Source organism: Pipistrellus hanaki (genome assembly GCF_964339955.1).
Source record: "Pipistrellus hanaki genome assembly, chromosome: 1".
NCBI classification, from domain to species: Eukaryota; Metazoa; Chordata; class Mammalia; order Chiroptera; family Vespertilionidae; genus Pipistrellus; species Pipistrellus hanaki.
The window spans coordinates 111,690,788-111,717,581 of record NC_140503.1 but is presented as its reverse complement, the minus strand read 5'-3'; the positions used below and the strand labels follow the sequence as shown (position 1 = coordinate 111,717,581).

General features: G+C 42.5%; 2 protein-coding genes across 3 annotated transcripts in view; one reads left to right on the top strand and one right to left on the bottom strand.

Moving 5' to 3' along the window:
- Positions 1-16,773, bottom strand: part of FKBP3 (FKBP prolyl isomerase 3) — a 48,442-nt gene extending 31,669 nt beyond the window's left edge. The window contains exons 1-5 of one of the 2 annotated variants that reach the window (XM_084885385.1): positions 16,595-16,773; positions 13,879-13,980; positions 12,165-12,272; positions 4,710-4,845; positions 403-470 (exon numbers count right to left, since the gene is read on the bottom strand). In XM_084885385.1, the coding sequence (XP_084741511.1) occupies positions 403-470; positions 4,710-4,845; positions 12,165-12,272; positions 13,879-13,980; positions 16,595-16,702 (522 nt within the window). In that variant the 5' untranslated portion in view covers positions 16,703-16,773. The remainder of the gene's footprint in view (positions 1-402; positions 471-4,709; positions 4,846-12,164; positions 12,273-13,878; positions 13,981-16,594) is intronic. The other variant, XM_084885386.1, reaches the window with a different exon arrangement.
- A 2,391-nt stretch (positions 16,774-19,164) lies between these two features.
- FANCM (FA complementation group M) overlaps positions 19,165-26,794 on the top strand; it is an 82,983-nt gene continuing 75,353 nt past the window's right edge. The window contains exons 1-2 of the mRNA XM_084884864.1: positions 19,165-19,771; positions 20,434-20,606. Of these exons, the coding sequence (XP_084740990.1) occupies positions 19,249-19,771; positions 20,434-20,606 (696 nt within the window). The 5' untranslated portion in view covers positions 19,165-19,248. The remainder of the gene's footprint in view (positions 19,772-20,433; positions 20,607-26,794) is intronic.

Here is a 26,794-nt window from a genome sequence, read left to right as displayed (position 1 = left end):
ACTTCAGTGGGATAATATTTTACCTTTATTGATCATGTTATAAGTGGTACAACTGCCATGCAATATCTTAAAAGAATCTAAAAGGCAAATTTTAAAAGCCAAACATACTACAAATTAACTTTTGAAGGAAAAAATAATAAAAGAATTAGGATTGAATATTGGAGTCTCTGCTATATTACATGATTTAAATTATGTTCATTTGAGGCTGTACTATCCTTATTTTATAGATGAGGAAACTGAGACCTCGAGATCTTACTAATTTGTGCCAGGTTAGTGATAATAGCAAACATTTGTCACACTCCAAAGCTTGTTTTCATGATATCCCCAATCCTAATTCTTTATAGTACCATTCCACAGTAGCATGTGCCAGAATCTCTTGACACACTGACATTTTTTACTTACTCCTCTGATAACTTTGCCTATTCCAACCTTAAAACTTAAAGGCTTGGCATTTTTCTTCTTCTTTGAACCTGTAAAACAAATTTTCCTTATAATTACTGATGAAATTAAGTTCCAATGGGAAAACAGGAATTTAAGTCTGTTACTTGATTTCAGAACTTAAAATATGCAGAAAGCCAGGTAATTTACCAAGAAAATTGCTGCCCTACCCCGTTTGGCTCAGTGGGTAGAGTTTGGCCATCAGACTGAAGGGTCCCAATTTCAATTCTGGCCAAGGGCATATGCCTGGGTTACAGGCTCGATTCTGATGTGGGCTGTGCAGGAGGCAGCCAATCAATGATTCTCTCATCGATGTTTCTCTCTCTCTCTGTCTCTCTCTCTCTCTCTCTTCCTCTCTGAAATCAATAAAAACATATTTAAAAAAATATTTTAAAAGAAAATTCTTGATATAAAAACCATTATGGCCCGGCTAGTATTGCTCAGTGGTTGTATCGACCTATGAACTAGGAGTACACATGCCTGGCTTGTGGGATTGATACCTAAGAAGGGATCATGCAGGACGTAACCAATGAATGATTCTCATCATTGACGCTTCTATTTCTTCCTCTCCCTTTTTCTCTGAAATCAATAAAAAAATATATTTAAAAAGCAAATAAATGATTATGATTGAAACAGTGGAGAGGAGAAAGGACCTATATTTATACCACTAATGCAAGGTATCCCACCTTTTATATTAACACTAGAAACCCGGTGCATGCAATTTCTGCACAGGTAAGGTCCCTAGGCTTGGCCAGTGATCAGGGTCAATGGGGGCCTTCTGGCTGCAAGCTGAGCCTCCCTTTGTTCAGCGAGATATTAAAGTCTCACCGTGGGACATTAGCCAAGTTTAGTCTAAGCTGCTGCTTTGTTGTTTTGTTTTTTTAAATCTTTATTGTTCAGATTATTACAAATGTGCTTCTCCCTCCCTCCCCCAATTGCTCCCCTCCCCCAAGTTCCCACCCCACCCTCTGCCCTTTCCCCACGCCCCATTGTCCTCATCCATAGGTGCACAGTTTATGTTCAGTCTCTTCCCACTCCCCCCACTACCCTTTTCCCCGAGAGTCATCAGTCCATTCCCCTTCCATACCTCTGATTCTATTATATTCACCAGTTAATATTGTTCATCAGGTTTTTTAATTCCCTTGGCTTTTAGTTTCACTTGTTGATAGTACGTATTTGTTGTTCATAATTTTTATCTTTATCTTCTTCCTCTTCATAGAAAACCCCCTTCAGCAATTCATATAATTCTGATTTGGCGGTGATGAACTTCTTTAGCTTTTTTTTTTATTGGTGAAGCTATTTATCTGACCTTCGATTCTGAGTGATAGCTTTGTTGGGTAGAGTATTTTTGGCTGTAGGTTCTTGCTATTCATCACCTTGAATATTTCTTGCCATTCCCTTCTGGCCTGCATGGTTTCTGTTGAGAAGTCAGCTGACAATTGTATAGGTGCTCCTTTATAGGTAACTACCTTCTTTGCTCTTGCTGCTTTTAATATTCTCTCTTTGTCTTTTGCTCTTGGAATTTTAATTATGATGTGTCTTGGTGTGGTCCTCTTTGGATTCCTTTTGTTTGTGGTTCTGTGTGCTTCCTGGACTTGTAAGTCTAATTCTTTCACCAGGTGGGGGATATTTTCTGTCACTATTTTTTCCAATATGCTTTCAGTATCTTGCTCTCTTTCTTCTTCTGGGACCCCCATAATTCTGATGTTGGTTCGCTTGAAATTGTCCCAGAGGTTTCTTACATTATCTTCAATTTTCTGGATTCTCTTATCTTCTTGCTTCTGTGGAGGAGTGTCCTCTGGCTCTTTGTGTTCCAAATTTTTGACTTGATTCTTGTGATCTTCCATTCTGTTTTTAGGACTCTGTATAATATTTTTTATTTCAGACAATGTATTCTTTATTTCTAGTTGATCCCTTTTCATCTCCTCATAGGTCTCATTTATTTTATCAGCCTTTTCTAGGAAATTCTTGAAAAACCTTATAAGCGTGGTTTTGAACTCTATATCCAGTCGTTTCTTGTCCTCTATTTCTTTTGTTTGTGATCTGATTCCTTGTCTCAGCATTTTCAGCTTCCCTGAGTTGTGTGCTAAGGTGAACTATATGGTTCAGTGGGTTAGCCTCCCAGTTACCTGAGGTGGACAGTCTTGGTGTAGCCCTTTGTGGGCTGTGTGTGCAGTCTTGTTGTTAAGCCTTGCTTGTATCACTGGGAAGCGTTGATTTGTAAACCAATTGGCTATGAGGATCAGAAGTGTCTCAGCTAGGAGGGTTTCAGTATTCCGCTTGGATGGGGCAGAGTCTCGGGGTGGCACAGACAAGCTTTTGTGAATCCCGCAAGATTGGTTGCAGGCGTGCGCACCTCTTTGGTATAGGCGCAGACAAGCTTTGGATTCCTGTCTGTCCCTTCCTAGGAGAGTCCTATTTGCAGCAAACGAGAAAGCTAGCCACTGGAAGGGCTTCTGTGCTCCGCTTGGATGGTGCGGAGTCTCAGGGTGGTGCAGACAAGCTTTAGTCAGCCCCTCCCTATGAGGGTCTGGTTTCTGAGTCCCGCAGTAATGGCAGCTGGCTTCACACACCTCCGAGAGATCTCTGCCCATTGCCTGACAGTCTGGCCTCTCCCTGTCTTGGGCCATCTATCAGCGCAGTAGGGTGGTTCTGTTTTCCTCCTGAACAAGAAAGCTAGCCACGCATTAGCTGTCCGCCCTCTCCGCGCGCAGGGAGTAAGCCAGTAGTGAACTCGGCCCACCCTCTCAGCGCTCCAGTAGCAAGCCAGCAGTGAAGTCTGGCGGCCGCCTTTTAGAGCGCACAGTTCACCGCACCTTCACAGTTCCTGAGGTTCAGCGTGCCTTCTCTCTCCTTCCAAGATGGTAGAGCCTTCTCTCAGCCAGCTATCCGGTGGTTCAGGACGATGTTTCATGTTTTCCAGTTCTAAATTCAAAATTGTTGTGGTAGGCTGCATTCAGGTGCCTACCCTATGCCGCCATCTTGGCTTCTCTGCTTCTTTGTTTTTGCTTTTCAATGACCAAGAGGTCTTCATTTACCCAGCCAATAAGCCGACCCTGGGTGGTCAGTGCACGTCATAGCGAGCGATCTAACACCTGGTCAGTCAAATCCTGGGAGGATTCTTTGCATATTAGGCTTTTATATACATATACATATACATATACATATACATATACATATACACATATACATATGAATGAGAGGCCTGGTACATGAAATTCATGCACGGGGGGGTGATCCACAGCCCAGCCTGCACCCTCTCCAATCTGGGACCCCTCAGGGGATGTCCAACTGCTGGTTTAGGCCTGATTCCACAGAGATGGGGCCTAAACCGGCAGTTGGACATCCCTCTCACAATCCGGGATCACTGACTCCTAACCGCCCACCTGCCCGCCTGCCTGATCTCCCCCTAACTGCCCTCCCCTGCTGGCCTTATAGCCTGCAACTGCCTATGCCTCGGCCATCACCACTGTGTCTTTCTCTGGAAAGATATCTGGAATATGTCCAGTCTAATTAGCATATTACCCTTTTATTAGTATAGATATAGATATCTCACTTTGGGATATTAACCAAGTTTAGTCTAAGCTGCTTCTTTGTTTTTGCTTTTCAATAACCAAGAGGTCTTTATTTACTCAGCCAGTGAAATGCAGAGACCTCTTCCAAGTAAATCACAGGTGCAGAAGACTTTTGGAAAAAAATGACAGCTAAGAAAAAGGTACTTGCTAACAGGTCATCTACAAATCCTATCTAATAAAGAGGGAATATGCAAATTGACTTTCACAAAGATGGCAGTCACTAGTCCCCTCAGCCGCACTGGAGTCTCCCAGTCGTTTCAGCCTCGCGGGGGTTGAGGGGGTGGGGTGGCAGGCATGCAGTGCAGCCGGACTCACCCTCAGCCCCTCAGCCACCCAGCGCCGGCCCAAGGGGCAAGCCTCGGATGTCAGCTGCCCAGCCTTCCAGGGTGGGACTGAGGCATAGGCAAGCCTTGGATGGTGGCTGCCCAGCTGCCCAGGGCTGCCTGAGGCTCAGGTAACAAGGGCTGGCCAAGGCTTGCATTGCCAGCAGTAGCAGCAACAGAAGTGTGATGGGGGATTTGCTTTCCCTGATCACTGGCCACCTCCCACACCCTGCAACCCCCTTATGGATTCCAGACTGTGAGAAGGGGCAGGCTGGGCTGAGGGACTCTTCCTCCTTTGCATGAATTTTCATGCACTGGGCGCCTCTAGTATTTTATAATGCCTTAAAGCCAAAATGATTACATTTAGACTTACTCGTTTGAATATTGGTATCAAAAACAGTTCCATCCTGTAGTGTTCCTGTATACCAGCAGTGAACAACATCTCCCTTTTTGGGGAAGTTGGTTTTATCTCCTTTTTTAAGAACAGATTTTGTGTATTTTGGTGGACCCTAAAAGCAAAGACAGATAACACATAAATACTTATTAACTTTTAGAAGGATGAAAAAGAGAATACTTATAGCCCTGGTTGGGAAGCTGAGATAAAGCATCATCCTAATACATCAAGGTTGTGGGTTCAATTTCTGGACAGGAAACATTTGAGAATCCACAAACAAGCCCTGGCTGGTGTGGTTCAGTTGGTTGGGGTTGTCCCATGCACTGAAAGGTTGCCATTTGATTCCAGGTCAGAGAACCCGCCTGGGTTGCAGGCTTGATCTCTGATGATGCGCAGGAGGCAGCCAATCCTTGTTTCACTCTCACATCAGTGTTTCTCTCCCTTGAAATCAATTAAAAAAACAAACTGCCCAATGAATACCTAAATAAATGAAACAACAAATACATGTTTCTCTCTCCCTCTAAAATCAATCAATAGCCAACTGTGACCTAAGTCTGGTCACAGAGTTTCATAGATTTGGTAAACTATTTTGTCTTTGGTCCACCTCTGTGAGTTGGAAGTCACTGTCTTATTTCAAGTCTGTGATGATAATAGTAACTAGGATGTTTATAATTTAATTTCCAGTAACTTTCAGTTTCTTGGAAATCAGTGTTTTGTTTTTTTTGTTTTTTTGTTTTTATATATTTTATTGATTTTTTACAGAGAGGAGAGAGATAGAGAGCTAGAAACGTCGATGAGAGAGAAACATCAACCAGTTGCCTCTTGCACACCCCCTACTGGGGATGTGCCCGCAACCAATGTACATGCCCTTGACCGGAATCGAACCTGGGACCTTTCAGTCCGCAGACCGACGCTCTACCACTGAGCCAAACCGGCTTTGGCGAAATCAGTGTTTTTGATGTTGTTGTTTTTACAATAATTCTGTGAGTTATTCAACAAACCATAAAATGAATCCAGTTATTCCTCAAGGTTAGAAATATTACTATTCCTATAAAATCATTAAGGCATTAAATAAATCATTGTAACATTTTCTTAAAAGATTTGAGTGGTTTTAGCATTACTAAACACTTTTAATATAGAATGAATAGTTATGTTGGATTTGTTTCTGAACTTGAAAAGAAGTTCCCACAATGAATGAAATTACCTACAAACATTACCATAACAGGTGTATTTCATAGAACAAAGCAGGATTATTAGGATCTCTTTTAATTTTTTTAGTCAAAGGCTAATCTAATCAATGGTGGTTCATATATTGTGAGGAAAGCAATGTCTTAGGCATATTTAATGTATAGAAATTGTATAGTATAAAACACTTAGTAATGGGAAAGGAAGTAAGAGATATTAAACACCTATTGTTTGCCCATCACTTAACACATAACATCCCACTTAACCCTAACAATCCTATGAAGGAAGGTTTTACCTACTTGTATTTTTGCAGATGAGACTGAGGTTCAAGGAATTTATGCAACAGAGCTAGTGAGTAGTAAAAAATAAATATGAACTTTAGTTTGAATCCAAAGCCCCTATTTTTTCCACTACACCCAAGTACCCCAAGTAATAGTGATAATAACCTTTACTGATGTTAATAGTTAATATCTATTGAATGCCTTACATGCCAGGCACTATTCCAAATGCCTTACATAAATTGCCTTTCTTTCACCCAGCTGGTGTGATTCAGTGGTTGAGAGTTGACCTATGAACCAGAAAGTCAAGTTCCATTCTTGTACAGGGCCCATGCTTGTGTTGCAGGCTCAATTCCTGGTGGGGATATGCAGGAGGCAGCAATAGATGATTCTCTCTTATCATTGATGTTTTTATCTCTCTCCTCCCTTCTTTTCTGAAATCAATAAAAAAAAAATATACTTTAAAAATGGCTTTTTTTTCCACTCTATGTTTTTACATTTTTTTTCCTTAAAATTTTATTTTTATTTTTCAATTACAGTTTGCATTCAATAATATTTTGAAATTCAATATTCAATTTCTGGTGTATAGCAAAATATATAATCAAATAGTTTACAAAGTGATCCCCTAATATTGCAAGTATCTATCTGGCACCATACATATTTGTTACAATAAATTGACTTTTAATTTTCACTTCCCTGTGAGGTAGTTACTGTTATCCCTATTTTGCCAATAAGGAAACATAAGGACAGAGTGGTTAAGTAATTTGGTTAAGGCCCTACAGGTCCTCAGTGGCTGAGCAGAATTGGAAACACGGCAGCTTGAATATAAAGTCCATGATCTTAAATATTTTACTACCACAAGCACATATGAAGTCAGGTGATATATAGAAGTCATTTTCTTATATCAATTTCACGGCAATCTGACAGTTTTTACCCCATCTTTTTTTTTTTTTTAATAAATATATTTTATTGATTTTTTACAGAGAGGAAGAGAGAGGGATAGAGAGCTATAAACATCAATGAGAGAGAAACATCCACCAGCTGCCTACCGGGGATGTGCCTGCAACCAATGTACATGCCCTTGACCTGAATCAAACCTGGGACCTTTCAGTCTGAAGACCGATGCTCTATCCACTGAGCCAAACCAGTTGCGGCTTTACGCCATCTTTTGGAGATAAAAGGCTTGGATAGGTTAAAAATCCCTATCCACTTTTTAGGAATAGCACTTTGAACTAAAGCTAAGCTGTCATCCTAAATCAAAAGAAAGTCACCTATAGCTTGAGTACAATGTGCAGTATAAAAGTAAACATTATCTTCCCCCCTGACACTCCCAGTATAAGCTTACTTTATGGTGCTATAAATGGTCAGGTGTCTACTGGTAGCAGTGTGAACTGGTATCATATCTTTTGAATACAATTTAAAGATGTCTAACGTGTAACAAATAATTCCATTTATAGAAATATATGCTCAAGAAGTAATTTGAATCTTAGGGAAAAAAATCGTTATGCAGTTACCTGATACACTATTATCCATAACGGCAAAATAACCACACATTTTATGATAATATGTTGTTTTCAATAGTGGAAAAATTCTAAAAAAGAAAACACAAAAAGAAAAAAATAGAGAAACCAAGATGGCGGCCTAGGTAAGCATGTAAGCTGCCGCCTCACACAACAATTTCAAAACAACAACTAAAAGACAGAATGGGCTGAAACCGGTTTGGCTCAGTGGATGGAGCGTCAGTCTGCGGACTGAAAGGTCCCAGGTTCGATTTCGGTCAAGGGCATGTACATTGGTTGCAGGCACATCTCCAGTGGGGGGTGTGCAGGAGGCAGCTGGTCAATGTTTCTCTCTCATCGATGTTTCTGTCTATCCCTCTCCCTTCCTCTCTGTAAAAAATCAATAAAATATATTTTAAAAAATAAATAAATAAAAATAAAATAAAATAAAAGACAGACCGGGACCGGTTTGGCTCAGTGGATAGAGCGTCGGCCTGCGGACTGAAGGGTCCCGGGTTCAATTCCGGTCAAGGGCATGTGCCTTGGTTGCGGGCACATCCCCAGTTGGGGGTGTGCAGGAGGCAGCTGGTCGATGTTTCTCTCTCATCGATGTTTCTAACTCTCTGTCCCTCTCAATTCCTCTCTGTGTAAAATCAATAAAATATATTAAAAAAAAAAAAAAAAAAAAGACAGAACGGACACCATCCAAAACCACAGGAAAACTGGTGGACTGGGAAATCTACAACTAGAAAGAAGGATAGAGGCTCACAGATCGGATTGGGAGCCACAAAGCGCTGAGGTAGGGAGACGCTTGTGCACAGAGAGGAAGGGCGACCGAATGCCTGGATGGCAGGAGGAGAAAGGAAGCCCCAGATTGCACTGAACACTTTCCGACTGCACTGAACCTCAATCCTGGCCGAAACCCCATGGATCCAGGCTCATACAGGTGGAGTCCGGACTGAAGAGAAAGGCACCTGGAGATTCAGAGACTGGAAGACTGGGGGAGCCGGGAGCCGCAGCGGGCAGGGTCTACAGTTGTGTGCCAGTGAGTGCTCGCAGAGAGGTCTGACCATGGAGGTTGCCATGGCCTCTCCATAGCGGAAGGAGTCAGAAGCTCCAGACTACAAAGACCCAACCCAATTCCGGGGGAGCCCCTGGGGCACCCAAGCTCTTGCACAGGGAATCTGAGATGGTCAGGCGGAAACTCAGGGGAGCCACAGAAGGCAGAGCTCTGAGGCTCTGAGGCTTGCGCACAAGGGCAGGGCAGAGCTGACGGGAAGCCAAAAATGTCAGCTCAGCCTTGAGACTCCGCCCTATCCAAGCTGAGTACAGAGGATTTTGCAATTTTGCAAGTCTGATCCTATAAGACTATCTCCAATACAGAAGGTATCCTGCCTTAGACACAGCTGATACGCACATCCAATGGGCCTGGAGGTCAATTCCTCCCAGTGATACCAATAACAATCAAGACTTAACTACAACAAGGTTGTACACGCAGTCCACAAAGGGGTACAACAAGTGTGTCAACCTCAGGTAACTGGGGAGGCTGACCCACTGGGACATATATAGGACACCAAACACACAAAGCGAAGCAGCAAAAATGTCAAGACAAGGAAATAGATCTCAAATGAAAGAGATGGAGGAGAACAAAAGACCGGATATAGAGTTCAAAACCATGGTTATAAGGTTTTTCAAGAATTTCCTAGAAAAGGCCAATAAATTTAATGAGACCCAACTAGAAATTAAACAAATACTGACTAAAATAAAAATATTATACCGAGATCCAACAGCAGACTGGAGGAACACAAGAATCTGAATGTTATGAATGCTGCCCAGCAGAAATATAATGAGAGCTACAAATGTAATTTTAAGCCGTTTAGTTCTACATTAAACCAATACATTAAACATATTTCAACATGTAGTCAATATAAAAAATACTGAGGCTTTTACATCCTTTTAAAGAAATCATACTAAGCCTTTCCCAGGCCAGCACTCTAATCACTGAGAAAACACAGCCAAGGCCCAAATGGTTATTCTAGTAAGTTTTCTATAGTAACATTTTGCAAACCATACCATGCTCAAGAGTCTATTAAGTCTATCAGTCTAGAATTACACTGTCCCATTCAGTAGTCACTAGGCATGAACAGAGAAAGCAGACAGCAGGAATCAGTAAAGTACTGGTCCAAAGGCTATGGAATCCACATGCTAGGAAGACAATGAAAGCACATAATTGGGTTCAGGCTGGCCAGCTAAATAAAATGAAATGAAGAGTTCCTGTCCTAGCTGGTTTGGCCCAGTGGATAGTGTTGGCCTGTGGACTGAATGGTCTTGGGTTTAATTCCTAGATTCAACCTGCTTGGGTTGCAGGTTCCATCCCTAGGAGGGGGCATTCAAGAGGCAGCAGATCAATGATTCTCATTATTGATGTCTCTTTCTTTCTCCCTCTGTGAAATAAAAATGTATTAAGAAAAGATTATTAAGAGCAACATGATCACAAAACCCTAAAGGCTACTCTTTGTAAATGCAAGATGAAAACCTGGTGGGAGTAACTCAGTTTATGTGACACAAGATTATGGTCAAGAACAGCAGTCACTTCCACTTTATTTTTAGTTCTGACACGACATTAACTCACGGATCAAAAATAAGAAGGTCTTGGCAAAACCGGTTTGGCTCAGTGGATAGAGAGTCAGCCTGCGGACTGAAGGGTCCCAGGTTCGATTCTGGTCGAGGGCATGTACCTTGGTTGTGGGTGCATCCCCAGTGAGAGGCAGCTGGTCGATGTTTCTCTCTCATCGACATTTCTCAATTCTCAATTCCTCTCTGTGTAAAAATAATAATAAAAAAAAAAAATTTAAAAGGTCTTAAACAAAAGGATATAGCTTAGGACCCTCACAGGATATCTCTGGATTGTCTCCAGCCCTAACTGCTTTTTATTTGTAAATCTCTTTTAACCTTTTAATGATACACTATCAGCTGCCTCATACTTCCCTTATTCTAATTTTCTGTATGGTAAACTATGTTGCCAATTGCTTTGCAATCCTTTTAATAATTATTATGCCTCTATTTACCTTATTAGCTGCTCAATATTTGCTGACTATAACATGTATTAAAGAATATACTTGTGATAAACCTCAAAATTACTTGATTGTGTGTACATTTCCACAAACATTAATATTTGCTTTTCAACCAACAGGAAAAGGTTATGCAAATTAACTAGCTTTAGTCAAAAAACATTTACACTTCTATACTTGATCTTATTTATACTCTTTCCACTAATACCCAAATGTTTCACCTTATCAAAAGGCTACACCTCTTTACAATAACTAATAATATTATTATTAGGTTATTATCACTGATACTAAGACTGCCAGGAACGAGTGAGCATAGTTATTATCCAAAGTGGCAAAATTATAATCAGTTCGGCTCGACTGAGGCTGTCCATGAAGCTGTCCTTATCTTCATGAAGGCCGTGCATCTGCAGAAATGATTTTATCTGGTTCTTCAAATCTTTGTCCAAAATATAAAACCTGGGCTGGTAAAGATTAGAAGATGAATTTATACCCTTCAGCCAGGCCTGGACTATTTCTAATGCCAAGGACAGTATGTACATTTGGAAAGCTAAAAATAACCAAAATGAAGTTTCACTCAGTCCAACTTGGCTATAGAATGAGGATCTTAAAATAGCTTTGAAAGCTCAGAAGTTCTGGGCAGACATAGAAGCAATATAAAAAGAAACGCTAGCCCTGGCCAGTGTGTCTCAGTTGGTAGGAGCATGATCCCATACACAGAAAGGTCCTGGGTTTGATTCCTAGTCAGGGCACATCCCTATCTTTTTTTTATTTTTATTTTTTATTTTATTGATATTTTACAGAGAGGAAGAGAGAGGGATAGCGAGTTAGAAACATCGATGAGAGAGAATCATCGATCAGCTGCCTCTTGCACACCCCCTCCCTACTGGGGATGTGCCCGCAACCAAGGTACATGCCCTGACCGGAATCGAACCCGGGACCTTTCAGTCTGCAGACCGACGCTCTATCCACTGAGCCAAACTGGTTTCAGCAGCACACATACCTATCTTTAGGGCCCATCTCCAGCCCCAACCAATTGAGGTTTCTCTTTCACATTGATGTCTCTCCCCCTCCCTTTTCCTCTCTCTAAAAATCAAAGAAAATATTCCAAGATAAGGATTTAAAACGAACAAAAACAAACAAAAACAAACAAAGCTAGAGATATATGAAAGGAAAGCCTTCCTGACTGTACAGCACAGGTCCTTAGGCTTCCTCACCGGGCCCCCACAGCTCAGGCCTTTTTCTGACTCAGTACACCTAACAGAAATACTCTGCAAGTCAGTGTTTGGCTTACTGTTAAGTGGGCATATTCAACTACCCCTCATTATGAGAAATCAGGGCTGCAAAATAAATACTTTTCTCCAATTCACATGAGAACTAAATAAGAAAATATTATATACAAACCTCATCCAGAGTCTCTTCAGTCTTGGTTTCTTTGGGTGTATCTTCATTAAGCTTCACATTTTTCACCTGCTCAGACACTTTATTTATACTTTCAGTACCCTTGAAACGCTGTAGGGAAAATAATATTTATCATATTCAGGATTGGCTAAAAGCTAGGATAGAGATCTAGATATTTAGCTTCAATTAAATGAACTACTTAAATGTAAATAAATAGATACTGCCTAAGAATAAATCATCTTATATTAAACATTTTAATCAACACATTATGACTCTCAAACTCTCATCTCACAATATAAATTCAGAAAGGAAAATCATGACTTAGGGATATGAATATTATTCAAACAACTCCTTAATTTTCTTTTATGTAAGAGATGGTCATTTCATATGAACACATAGTGGGGAATGTCTAAAAATTTGGTTTTCTAAAGGCTCAGCATAAGTCTAACAGACTGTAAGTTCATTAATGAAATGGAACTTACTTTGGATTTATAATTTTTCAGTGCCCTTCAGAATTTGTTAAAAGAAAAAAAAAATTTCTTGTCTTAAACGACTAGAGAATTATTTGAAAAATCTGGTCTGTTTCAAAATACAAAACATCCTGCTAAACTGCAGACTAACCATGCTAGATTTGACAGCTAGTTTATTTATGGTTACAATTAAGAAAATTTGCAGGTGTAAAAACTTCAACATATTCTGCAAATAAATGCATTCAAATTTAATTTGGGAAATATTCAAAATAATACTTTGGCAATCCTATCTATAAAAGAGCAGTATGCAAATTGACTATCTCCACTACACCCACCAGCCAATCAGGAGAGATTATGCAAATTAACCCAACCAAGACAGCTGCAGCCACAGAGAGAGCAGGAGGCTTGGGTTTCTCTGGCAATGGAAGAAGACAAGCTTCCTGCACACCCTGGCCAGGCCAGGCCTCCGCTCAAGGCTACAAAATTTTAACTATAGAAGATAAATAAATCCTAGATACCAGAGCCTCTGCTTGGGTCACTGGGATGTGTGGCTGGCCTACAAACCACCACAGGCCTCTCACCCAGGCCACCTTATGCCCCAAGGGAACATCCACCCTGATCCGGGACATTCTTCAGGGCAAACCAGCCGGCCCCCACCCGTGTAGCAGACCTCTATTCTATCTAATAAAAGAGTAATATGAAGATTGATCTTCACTTCAACAAACAAGATAGCTGCCCCCATGTGAACACAAGATGGCTGCCACAAGATGGCCAGCAGGGGAGGGGAGTTGTGGACAATCAAGCCTGTAGGGGAGGGTAGTTAGGGGTGACCAGCCCAGCAGAGGAGGGAAGTTGGGGATGACTGGGCCTGCAGGGAAGGGCAGTTGGGAGTACCCAGGCCTGCAGGGAAGGACAGTTAGGGGTGACCAGGCCAGCAGGGGAGGGCAGTTAGGGACAATCAGGCTGGTAGGGGAGCAGTTAGGCATCAATCAGGCTGGCAGGGGAATGGTTAGGGGGCAATCAGCCTTGGCAGTCAGAAGTGGTTAGGAGCAATCAGGAAGGCAGGCAAGCAAGCAATTGGGAGCCAGCAGTCCTGGATTGTGAGAGGGATGTCCCACTGCCCATTTAGGCCCAATCCCTTGAGGGATCCCAGATTAGAGAGCAAGCAGGCTGGGCTGAGGGACAACCCCACGCTTCATGCATGAATTTTGTGCACTGGGTCTCTAGTAAAATATAATAATGCTCACCTTACTTTCAAAAAGATGGTTATAGGCTGTAACCAAGTGGTCCTTGTTAGCTGTCTTGGCCACATTTTTAATGTTTCCTAATAACTTATGTTCTGCAAGAAACTATAAAGAAAAAAAGCTGGTTAGTAAAAACAATTTTCCTCATATAAGGGTCTAAAATTACAAAATGATCTTTATTTTATTTATTGTTTTCAATAGTACTACTACTGATAGAAAAATGAAATATTGTATTTTATACCCTATTTCATAACAAATTTTTAAAAAGATTGAAAAAAACCCAAAACATATTGAGTACTTGTAAGATTTACAAGCCTAGTACTGTAATATTATACAGGGTTCACACTGTGAGTTCCATATCAGAGCTCACAGAAAAACACTTTTAGCCGAAGCCGGTTTGGCTCAGTGGATAGAGCATTGGCCTGCGGACTGAAGGGTCCCAGGTTCGATTCCGGTCAAGGGCATGTACATTGATTGCGGGCACATCCCCAGTAGGGGGTGTGCAGGAGGCAGCTGGTCTATGTCTCTCTCATTGATGTTTCTAGCTCTCTAGCTCTCTCCTTTCCTCTCTGTAAAAAAAATCAATAAAATGTATTAAAAAAGAAAAGAAAAGAAAAGAAAAGCACACTTTGGTAACTGGGCAAAGCTGCTCCTAGCACAATGGGGGCCTCCAGCCATATTAGGCACAGCTATCTCGACATATCTGTAACCCATTCTTGGCAAGCTGAGAAACACTGCTATACAATGTTAGATATATTGTACAGTGGTTACATTTATGGGCTGTGGAGTTAGATCATCGGGGTTAAAATCCTAACTGCTTTTATTTTTATTTTTTATTATTTTAAATATATATATATATATATATATATATATATATATATATATATATTATTGATTTTTTAGAGAGGAAGGGAGATGGATAGTTAGAAACATAGATAAGAGAGAAACATGGATCAGCTGCCTCCTGCACACCCACTGCCTGCAACCAAGGTACATGCCCTTGACCGGAATCAAACCTGGGACCTTTCAGTCCACAGGCTGAGGCTTTATCCCTTGAGCCAAACTGGTTTTGGCTCCTAGCTGCTTTTAGACAAGGGACTCAGTTTCTACATCATAGTGGAAGATTAATAACAGCACGTACATCAGAGGGTTGTTGAAAAGATAATCCACAATAGAATTACCTTTCTCTCAAATATAAGACTACCAAAATACTACTAAAATATCAAGTCATCACAGACATGGGGATTTTCATGCTTCCTTTTCTGTCTGTGGTCCTTGCTTGATTCCTCATTTTCCTACTTTTTCAGTTGTTCTCTCTTTGAACCTTTTGATAAAGCAATTTTTTCTAACACCATTCTTTAGTTTTTCTCTACCACTCCTAGAGAAATGTTCTAATGATAAAGTCTGATGGGGAAAGGCTACTTTAATTAAACAGAAGTAATCAGTTGCTTTAGCACTCTTGTGCTTTAGAAAATATTCCAAATATTCAACATATAAATACCTCCTTGGTATCTTATAATCAATAAACTGGTGACTATCAACTACAGGTTTAAGTATGTGAGTGAACATTGGAGAATATACAGTTAAGCAAACGTTATAAAACATCTCCAAGTCTCTTAAAATTAGCCAGTTTTACATTAGATACCAAATTGGGATGATTTGTTTACCAGAATTTGATGAAGCACAGTATTGAGGGATAACATGTTAATAAATGATATGCCTACTCTATTCTAGTTGAAGTATGAATTGGTTTAAAATAATTCCACTAAAATGGTATCCCTGGACCATGGTCTTTCTTTTTTCATCCTTGTTGTCCCCAAAATTGAGCATAGCTCCTGCTGTAAATGTTCAAATATTTACTGATTTCAAGATGCTTGTTCAGGAGCATGGAGATGGAAGATGGAGAATAATCCTACTCCCCTCCAAGTAAAAATCTACAGTCTTCTTAAAGAACCCAGAAACAATATTTCTAAACGCTAGCTTAGAAGTTAATAAGAAAATTGTAGAGAAACCAGATACAGACTGCTGCTTCTATCTGGGCGATGCCACGGGCATAACAAGTTGTACAGTCGTTCAACAATTTGAGACGTATGAATGGTCCTCATTTCTGAAGAAATTACTTGTGACAAGACATGGTTAAGATGGAGACGAGGCTGAAAAAACGCAGGGCGCGCATTATAAACATGAGAAACAGATTCTTAGTCTGTTTACAATGGGAGACCCCTGTACGTGAATTGCTCAGAAGTGCACGGTGTAAAGGTGAAAAGGTCACGGAAAGAGTTTGTGTTTTTAAATTAAAATAGAAAGTTAGTTTTTTGTTTTTTTTTAAATCCCATGCCTTAGTGTTCCGTATTAGTGACTGATGAGAAAACCCAGTGGCACAGAGGTTCCCAGAAAAATCCCATCTTTCCCTCTTCTCCCGCAGCCGCGCTCCCCTCCGAGGCCCCAGCCCCGGCCCGGCCCGGCCCGGCCCCGGCGGCCCCGCGGCACGGCCTCCGCGCATTCAGGATCCAGAGAGGCTCCAGGAAGGCCGGGCTCCGGCAGCCGCCGCGCGCCGGGCGGGGCGGGCGCGGACGCCCAGCGCGAGGCCTCTGCGGCCTCCAGGCCAGCGGCCGCGGGACGAGGGCGGGATCGGAGGGATACGGAATCCACGAGCATCTCCGGGGGGGAGAGGCGTCCCTCTGCCGCCCCAGCCCGGCCGCCCCGCCGCCTCCGGTACCGAATCTGAACCGTGGTCCTGTAGAAACTTGATAATGTCCTTTTTGGGCAGCTGCTCGCTGCGCAGCTGCTCCACGGTCCAGGCCCGCTGCGGTACGGCCGCCGCCATCTTCCCCCGTTGCTTCGGCTTCACTGAACCGGCCCGCGGCGGCGCGGCGCTGAGTGGGCGGGTCACAGCGCTGAGTGGGCGGAGTCACGATGCTGAGTGGGCGGGGTCACAGCGCATCCCGGTGAGAAGGGGCCGCCCTTGAGTGACGTCCAGGCTGACCCTGGAGGGCTTCTTTTTTGAGTCCCAGTAAAACCCAGCTGAGGTGACCCTTGCAGAAGATGGGAGGCTGTCATCAATTCTTAGTTGGAACCCCTGTGAGGAGACCTCTGATATTTACTCACAATTGTTTTTAACGTCTTTTAATATATATATTTAAAGGAAGTGCCTTTTACATTTTATTGATTTTAGAGGGAAGGGAGAGGGAGAGATAGAAACATCAATGATGAGAGAGAATCATTGATTGGCTGCCTCCTCCACCCGAAAACCAGCTTGTGCACCTGGGACCCTGCAGTTCACAGGCTGATGTGTTGTGGGGTCCAACCCTGGGCTCAAAATAAGACCACCGGAGGCTGATGATTTATTTTTAAAAAAGCAAGCAAAGATTTATTGAAATATCTGGCCAGGACAGCCACAAGAGCACCACACACAGGTGGTCTCTACACGACTGCGAGGCTTTAGAGGCAGGTAGTTATTTTTAAAGGTTCTGAGAAGGAAAACCCCTATTTTGCAACAAACTGTTGTTTGGAATTTTCTGCTATTCTTCCTAGATAAAATGTTGCTTTCTAGTTTGCTTTAGCCCGTTTGAAGAATGATGAAGATAAACTTAGTTGTCTGACCTTGTAGGCCAGAGACCAGATATACCCACAGTCTCAATACCATGCCAGGTGCACCTTCTCAATTGGATAGGATAGCATTATTTTTCTAGGCCAGCATCGAGATAACCACTAAGTGCACATAGGGCTGGCTCTTTAATAATAATAAAAAAAGGAAGTTCTGCCTGTAACCTTGCTTAGAATTTGATTTCATCCTATTTCAGATGTTCTTTGCATTGACCCAAACTGGCTAGGGCAAGGGCTACAATGCCTTTAAAGTCTATAACCTGCTATGGAAAATAACAGAGACTTTAGGCATCTAATCTCATCTTATCTAGTTCTAACCCAAATATTTACACCTAAAATGACTCAGTTTTGTCCATCAGAACAACCTATATCTGACCATCTCCTTTTTGAGATTCACACAAATCAAACTAAAATACAATCTGTCTCCTTCCCCACCAAAAATACAAACACAAGAGAAAGTTTGTCTAAATGGTTCATAACTTGACCAAATAAACCATTAATATTAATATTCAAAATACCTTATAATGTGTGTATTCTTTCCCCCATTATACAAGAAACAGATTTATAGAGGTTAAAGTCTCCAGATTTAGAGTAGGTGGAGAAGTCTGAGAAAGCTATTGCTAGAGTAGACCATACCACACCAACCATATTTATAAAGATGTGCTGAGACCGGCTTGGCTCAGTGGATAGAGCATAGGTTCCAGGTTCGATTCAAGTCAGGGGCAAATACCTTGGTTGCAGGCACATCCCCAGTAGGGGGTGTGCAAGAGGCAGCTGATCGATGATTCTCTCTCATCGATGTTTCTAACTCTCTATCCCCCTCTCTTCCTCTCTGTAAAAAAATCAATAAAATATATTAAAAAAAAAAAAAAAAAGATGTGAAGGAGCACCAGGACACCTTTTTTTCTTTCGGATTTTCAAACAATGTAAGCATCAAACCACTTACTTCCTCTTTTAGCAATAAAAGTAGTGTAAGATACCGGGATGCCACTCCTAATACTGCAAAAAAGAGACCTTACATTTTGTTTTCTCAGCCTGGACAGATAAATAAGACCTTTAATTCAATCGAAACAACTTCGCTTTCCACCTTATCTTCTGATTTAAAAACGCAAGAACGTTATAGACGATCAATAACGTTAAGTTCACAAAAAATATGAGTATCCAGCCGAAACCGGTTTGGCTCAGTGGTAGAGCGTCGCTCTGCTGACTGAAGGGTCCCAGGTTCGATTCCCATCAGGGGCATGTAAGTTGGTTGTGGGCACACCCCCAGTCGGGGGTGTGCAAGAGGCAGCTGGTAGATGTTTCTCTCTCATCGACGTTTCTAGCTCTCTATCTCTCTCCATTCCTCTCTATGAAAAATCAATAAAATATATTTTTTTTAAAAAAGAAAAATATGAGTATCCATTATTTTGGGGATCTCCACGTTACTTATTTTTATTATTTCAAATGATACCACTTTAGGAACGACGCCCTAACACCTAGTCATTGGAGAAGGAACTGAGATTCAGAGTCTATGGGAAAACTGAAAAGGGGACCATATTTAGAGTAACTCCAAACAATGCGCACGCCTCCCCGGCTGGCGGCGCGGACTTCCGGGAAGCCAGCCAATCAGCTTCCCACCGCAACCTCAGTGGCGGCATTTTTAACTGGGCCAGCGGCCCCGGCCCGCCCTCAGTCCCACTGTGCTGTGCGGAAGTAACAGATGGAGATGGACGCCTCCGCGGTCCGCCTGGAGCCCGAGAGAAGCCTGTGGAGGTCGCAGGCCTGATGAGCGGCCGGCAGAGAACGCTTTTTCAGACGTGGGGCTCCAGCCTCTCCCGATCCGCCGGGGCTCCGGGCTGCAGCTCCGGGACCGAGCGGCCCCAGAGCCCCGGCACCTCCCGGGCTCCTCCCGCCGCCGCCGCCGCCGCGGCGGCTGCCGAGGCACAGCCGGAGTCGGACGACGATGTGTTGCTGGTCGCAGTGTACGAGGCAGAGCGGCAGCTGAATCTGGAGAATGGCGGGTTCTGCACCGCGGCGGGCGCGCTGTGGGTTTACCCCACTAATTGTCCCGTGCGCGACTACCAGCTGCACATCGCCCGGGCCGCTCTGTTCTGCAACACGCTGGTGTGTCTGCCCACGGGGTTGGGGAAGACCTTTATTGCCGCCGTGGTCATGTACAATTTCTACCGCTGGTTCCCATCAGGCAAGGTGGTCTTCATGGCCCCCACGAAACCTTTGGTGACACAGCAGATCGAGGCCTGCTACCGAGTGATGGGTATCCCGCAGCCCCACATGGCCGAAATGACAGGTATTTTAGAAAGAATGGGCTAATTTGAAATTGAGCTTGGTAGGGCAAAGTACACGTTCTGGTGGTAATTGAGCTTAAGAAGTTTCTGACCCATGTGTAATAGTCCCCAGATCATATGTTTATCTTACATCCTCTCCCTTAAAACATCATCTACATGCATTTGCCATTTTAATTGCGCTTAGCTTTGGTCTTCACAGATGTTGCAGTTCTTCAAATTGAGGGCAAGAGCCTCCACCAGCTAAAATATTAACATTTTTTTAAAAGTATATATTTATTGATTTCAGAGAGGAGATAGAAACATTAATGAGATGATGAGAGAAAACTACTGATCTGCTGCCTCCTGCCGGCCCCCTACTGGGGATGAGCTCACAACCCAGGCATGTGCCCTTGGCCAGAATTGAACCCTGGACTCTTCAGTCCACAGGCTGTCGCTCTATCCACCTAGCCAAACTGGCTAGGGCAACACTTGCTTTGTTGTGGTTGTCTGGAACTGAACTCTCAATGTCTCTGAAGTATGCCTATACTTGCAGCAAGTCCAGCAATAATGAATAGAATTGCTTTATTCAGTCTTCAGAGAACCTCCCTAGCTTGTCAGAGTATTTTGAAGCTATTCATTGTGTATATGCACGCCATCGGTCACCCAGTGTCAATTTTATTTACAGGATCTACTCAAGCTTTCACCAGGAAGGAAATATGGCACAATAGGAGAGTCATTTTCCTCACACCTCAAGTCATGGTAAATGATCTTTCTAGGGGAGCTTGTCCTGCTGCTGAAATAAAATGTCTAGTTATTGATGAAGCTCATAAAGCTCTTGGAAACTACGCTTATTGCCAGGTAATATTTTGTTTAAAAGTTTTGGGTGTTTTTGTTTGTTTTTGCAAATTCATTTTGTTTATTTACTTTTCAATAAGCTTAAATCCTTGTGTGTGGGGCGGGGGGCAGCATTACATGGATTCTGTGTTCAATTAAGGACAAACTGTACCACTGTTTCCATGAGCAGGAGTTACCTTTCCTCAGATTACTCTGGTTTTGTTCAGTTTGCTACCAGCATTCACTGTATTGTTCTTTGCTTTGTACGTGTAAGCACATCTCTTGCTTAGATAGAATTCAGTTTCATCTTTAGCATAAAAACCTTCCATTTTAAGAAGAGTTGTGTGCCCCCTGTGGTTCCTGAGATCTCTTCCCATTATAGCCTGCAAAAATGGCCTTTCTTTGCATATATTTTGTCATTTAATCCTTCAATATTCCTTCAAAGACCACAGCCTTGCAGACCTATTTGTCTTTTAGAAGTCCTGTTCCCAGCAAGCCTCCACAGGGTCCAATATGGTGGGAAAAGCTAAAAGTATTTTTTAGTGTAAATGTTGTTAAAGAGCATTTTGGGGAATAACTATTAATGATGGAAGTTATTGATTGTGACATTATGAAAAGGCTTATCTAGGCCGGGACCGGTTTGGCTCAGTGGATAGAGCGTCGGCCTGCGGACTGAAGGGTCCCAGGTTCGATTCCGGGCAAGGGCATGTGCCTTGGTTGCGGGCACATCCCCAGTGGGGGGTGTGCAGGAGGCGGCCAGTCGATGATTCTCTCTCATCGATGTTTCTGGCTCTCTATCCCTCTCTCTTCCTCTCTGTGAAAAATCAATAAAATATACTTAAAAAAAAAAAAAAAAAAAAAAAAGAAAAGGCTTATCTATTATTTCAGAACAGACAGTGATAGAAAATACTTTTCTCTAGCCATTCAAATCAGTATCTCTGCTGTAGGTGTTTTTTTTTGTTGTTTTTTTAAATGCTTAACAAGGCCATTAGTGTCTGATGTAGATAACATGAGCCTAGTCATCATTGAGGCAGTGATTCATAGTAGGGTCTCACTGAGGTTTTGTAACTAAGATAATCCAAAAATTGATAGTGGCAGTGTCATTCTTGGCAGGTAGATAAAAAATTGCTTAACCATTAAGGTTGTTTTGAAGGATTAAAAGACAAAATGTATGCAGTATACCTAACATAGTGCCTTCCAGTTAAGTATTGTCCTATCTAAGAAAAGAGTAATATGCAAATTGACCATCACTCCAACACACAAGATGGCTGCCTCCATGTGGCTGACAGGGGAGGTCAGTTAGGGGTGACTGGGCCAGCAGAGGAGGGAAGTTGGGGGAGATCAGGCTGGCAAGGAGGACAGTTAGGGGTGACAGGGCCAGCAGGGAAGGGCAATTGGGGGGGATCAGGCCTGCAGGGGAGGGCAGTTAGGAGTGACCAGGCTAGCATGGGAGGCCAGTTGGGGGAGACCAGGCCAGCAAGGGAGGGCAGTTGGGGAGGACCAGGCCTGCAGGGGAGGGCAGTTGGGGGCATTGGCAAGGGAGGGCAGTTAGGGGTTATCAGGCCTGCATGGGAAGGCAGTTGGGGGCAATCAAGCCTGTAGGAGAGGATAATTAGGGGTGACTGGGCCACTAGGGGAGTGCAGTTAGGGACAGTTGGGCTGGCAGTGGAGCAGTTAGGTGTCTATCAGGCTGGCAGGGGCGTGGTTAGGGGGTGATCAGGCTGGCAGGCAGAAGTGGTTAGGGGCAATTAGGCAGGCAGGCAAGTGAGTGGTTGGGAGTCAGCAGCCCTGGTTTGTGAGAGGGATGTCTCACTGCCTGTTAAATGGGCAGTCGCACAGCCCTCAAGGGGGTCCCAGATTGGAGAGGGTGCAGGGTGGGCTGACGGACCATCTCCCCGACTTCCCCCTGCACGAACCGACCATACATCTGAATGACTGATCAGCCAGTACATATGATGCACACTGGCAATCCTATATAATAAAAGGCTAATATGCAATTAGACCAAATGGCAGAATGACCGGTCACTATAACACGCACTGAGGGCAGATGCTCAATGCAATAGCTGCCTCCTGGTGGTCAGTGCACTCTGTCTTGGGGAGCGCCACTCAGCCACAAGCTGGGCTGACGGCTGGCAAGTGCAGCGGCCTGCCTCCGCCACAGCACTAAGGATGTTCTACTGTGGCTGTCAGTCAGACATCCCCCCAAGGGCTCCTGAACTGCAAAAGGGCACAGGCTGGCTGAGGGACTCCCCCCGCCCCCTAAGTGCACAAAAGTCATGCACTGGACCTCTAGTCTGTATAAATAAAAGGTTAAGTGACCAACTGTATGTCCGTCCAACTGGCCAACTGACTGGCTAGTACATATGACGTGCACTGGCAATTTAACAGTAAATGTTGTCTGACACATGCATGATACATATAAAGCTCTCACTGATGCCAATTGCTGGTGCCAATTGCACATGTGTGTTTCTATCTGTCATTGTCGATTCTGAATTTGGTTGGCACTTCTATTATAGAGAAAGGGCGAATAGCAACATTAAAATATTCTAATTAATTTCCTCTCAATGTGCACGAATCTGAGCACTGGGCCACTAGTAAGAATATAAAGTACAAAGGTGAAAAGGTGAGCTATAGCTGATGAGATACTTAAGGGCCAAGTCATGAAGGCATTTGAATTTTATGCTTAGCAATTTAATCTTCTTTGGAAGTCACAGGAGATATAGGAGGTTGATATTCATTGAAAAATGGTTAGCTGGAACATACTTAAGATATTAAAAAGATGAGATGAGAAAAGACTAAAGGTAGTGTGTGAAATGAGGGATATGAGAAATTTAGGATGACTTCCAGGTATCTGACTTAGAAGATTGGGAGGATATTAGTCAAGATAAAGAGTTCCAGAAGCAGAGAAGATTTGGAGTATTATGGAAAAACAGGAAAATAGTACAGTTTTAGATTGTTGAGTTTAAGATGTCTATGAGTAATCTAGCTGTTGATATGCAGTAGTGATAGAAGTGATCTCACTGGAGAGTTCTGAGCTAGAGGTAACATTTGGAAATCAGCGTATAGGTTGTCGGTAGTTAAATATGTGATAGCTGATGATACTAGGGAGAGAGTATCACATTAAGGATAGAAGGGAATGTTGATTTCTTTTAGTGCAAAGAGATGCATTTCATTGTCAGTGAATTTGCTTTGTGTGTGTTTTAAAAAAATATTTTTATTGATTTCAGAGAGTAAGGGAGAGGGAGAAAGAGAGAAAGGGAAACATCAATGATAAGAGAACTATTTATCAGCTGCCTCCTGCACGCCTCCGACTGGGGATGAAGCTCGCATCCTGGGCATGTGCCCCGACTGGGAATCCAACTGTGACCTCCCAGTTCATAGAGGAATGCTCCACCACCGAGCCATGCCCAGGGAGTTTGTGAATTTGTAAAGTAGTTACTTTGCTGTTGTTAATCTTCTCCCGAGAATAATTTTTCCATTGATCTTAGAGCAAGTAGAATGGGGGATGGGGAGGAGATAGAGAAAGAGAGAAACATTAATGTGAAAGAGAAACATAGATTGGTTGCCTCACACACACACCTGGCCTGGCTGGGGATCAATCATTAAACCTGCAACTTAGGTTCATGCCTTGACTAGGAATTGAATCAGCCATCCTTCAGTCTGCTGGCTGACACTCTAATCACTGAGCAATACCGGCCAGTGCTCATTGGGGACTTTTGAAGTGTTATTATATTCTATATCTGTATAATCTTTTAGAGAATTGTCATCTTCCTTTATTTATTTATTTATTTATTTGTATGTTTATTTACTTATTTATTCATTTATTTTTATTTTTTTTAAAATATATTTTATTGATTTTATACAGAGAGGAAGGGAGAGAGATAGAGAGTTAGAAACATCGATGAGAGAGAGCCATCGATCAGCTGCCTCTTGCACACCCCCTACTGGGGATATGCCCGCAACCAAGGTACATGCCCTTGACCGGAATCGAACCCGGGACCCTTCAGTCCCCAAGCCGACGCTCTATCCATTGAGCCAAACCGGTCCCGGCTATTCATTTATTTTTAAATAAATCTTTATTGTTCAGATTATTACAAATGTTCCTCATTTTTCCCCCCTCCATTGCTCCCCTCCACCAGGTTCCCACCCCACCCTCTGCCCTTTCCCCACCCCCCAATGTCCTCATCCATAGGTGCACAGTTTGTGTTTAGTCTCTACCCACATCCCCCACTCCCCTTTTCCCCAAGAATCATCAGTTCACTCCCCTTCCATACCTCTGATTCTATTATATTCACCAGTTAATATTGTTCATCAGATTTTTTAATTCCCTTGGCTTTTAGATTCACTTGTTGATAGTTCTGTATTTGTTGTTCATAATTTTTATCTTTATTTTCTTCCTCTTCCTAAAGAACCCCCTTCAGCAATTCATATAATTCTGATTTGGCAGTGATGAACTCCTTTAGCTTAAATTTATTTGTGAAGCTCTTTATATGGTCTTTGATTCTGAGTGATAGCTTTGCTGGGTAGATTATTTTTGGCTGTAGGTTTTTGCTATTCATCACCTTGAATATTTCTTGCTATTCCCGTCTGGCCTGCATAGTTTCTGTTGAGAAATCAGCTAACAATTGTATGGGTGCTCCTTTATCGGCAACTACCTGCTTTTTTCTTGCAGCTTTTAATATTCTCTCTTTGTCTGTTGCTCTTGGAATTTTAATTAGGATGTGTCTTGGTGTGGTCCTCTTTGGATTCCTTTTGTTTGTGGTTTTGTGCACTTCCTGGACTTGTAAGTCTAATTCTTTCACCAGGTGGAGGAAGTTTTCTGTCACTATTTCTTTCAGTATGTTTTCGGTATCTTGCTTTCTCTTTTCTTCTGGGACCCTCATAATTCTGATGTTGGTTTGTTTGAAGTTGTACCAGAGGTTTCTTACATTATCTTTAATTTTCTGGATTCTCTTGTCTTCTTGCTTCTGTGGAGGAGTGTCCTCTGGCTCTTTGTGTTCCAAATCTTTGACTTGATTCTTGTGATCTTCCATTCTGTTTTTAGGACTCTGTATAATATTTTTTATTTCAGACAATGTATTCTTTATTTCTAGTTGATCTCTTTTCATCTCTTCATAGGTCTCATTTATTTTATCGGCCTTTTCTAGGAAATTCTTGAAAAACCTTATAAGCGTGGTTTTGAACTCCAAATCCAGTTTCTTTTTGTCCTCCATTTCTTTCATTTTGATCTGTTTCTTTGTCTCAGAATTTTCTTAGCTTCCCTGTGTTGGTAGCTTTAAAAGTCTCTGTTCTCAGCTTGGATGGGGCGGAGTTTCAGGGTGGAGCCTACAGCCTTGGCTTTCCGTCAGCCCCGCCCTATGAGACTCCTGAGTCTCAATGTTCCTCAGTGTCCTTTGGTATTCGCTGCAAGCACCTCTGAGAGAAAGGTGCCTTTAGTTTTGCCAGCTACCACACAGCCTAGGCTCTCCGCCAATGAACTCGGAACTGGGGTTCAGTTCATTTGGAAGTGGGGTTCAGAGCAGTGTGGTTCTTTTGTCTCCTTCCGGGCAATCCAGTGGCGTAGCCAACCATCCGTTCTCTGCACGCAGTGTGCATACCTCTGGGACTGCCTTTCGCAGCTCCCCTCAGTTTCTGCCTTATAGCCCAGGCTCCCGCCGTATGACCCTGGATCCCCAGGGTCTGGTCTATTAGGTCTAGTAATAATTAATGTCGTTTTCTAATACTTTTTTAAATCGAATTTATTTAAACAATACAACAAAATTTAATCAACAATATAGTTGCCGTTGTTTTCTACTACTTGTGCCCAACGCTCAGGAAGCATTTTAATCCCTCTGTTGTAAAATTCTTGTGATTTTGATGCAAAAAATTCGGTCAATGCATTTTTGAGGCATTCTTCATTATTAAATTTTTTTCCAAGAAGAAAGTTTTGCAAAGAAAAGAACGAAACAAATGGTAATCGGAAGGGGCAATATCAGGAGAATATGCAGGTTGAGGGAGAACTTCCCATTCCAACTGGCGCAGTTTTTCAGCAGTGATTCTTGCAGTATGCGGTCGTGCGTTATCGTGGTGAAGAATTACGCCCTTCCGATTAATCAGCGCGGGTTCTTTTTCTCTTAAAGCTTGGGCTAACCTTTCCAATTGGGCACTATACACTGCACTTGTAATGGTTTGGTTAGATGGTAAAAGTTCATAATGAAGAATTCCTTTAAAAT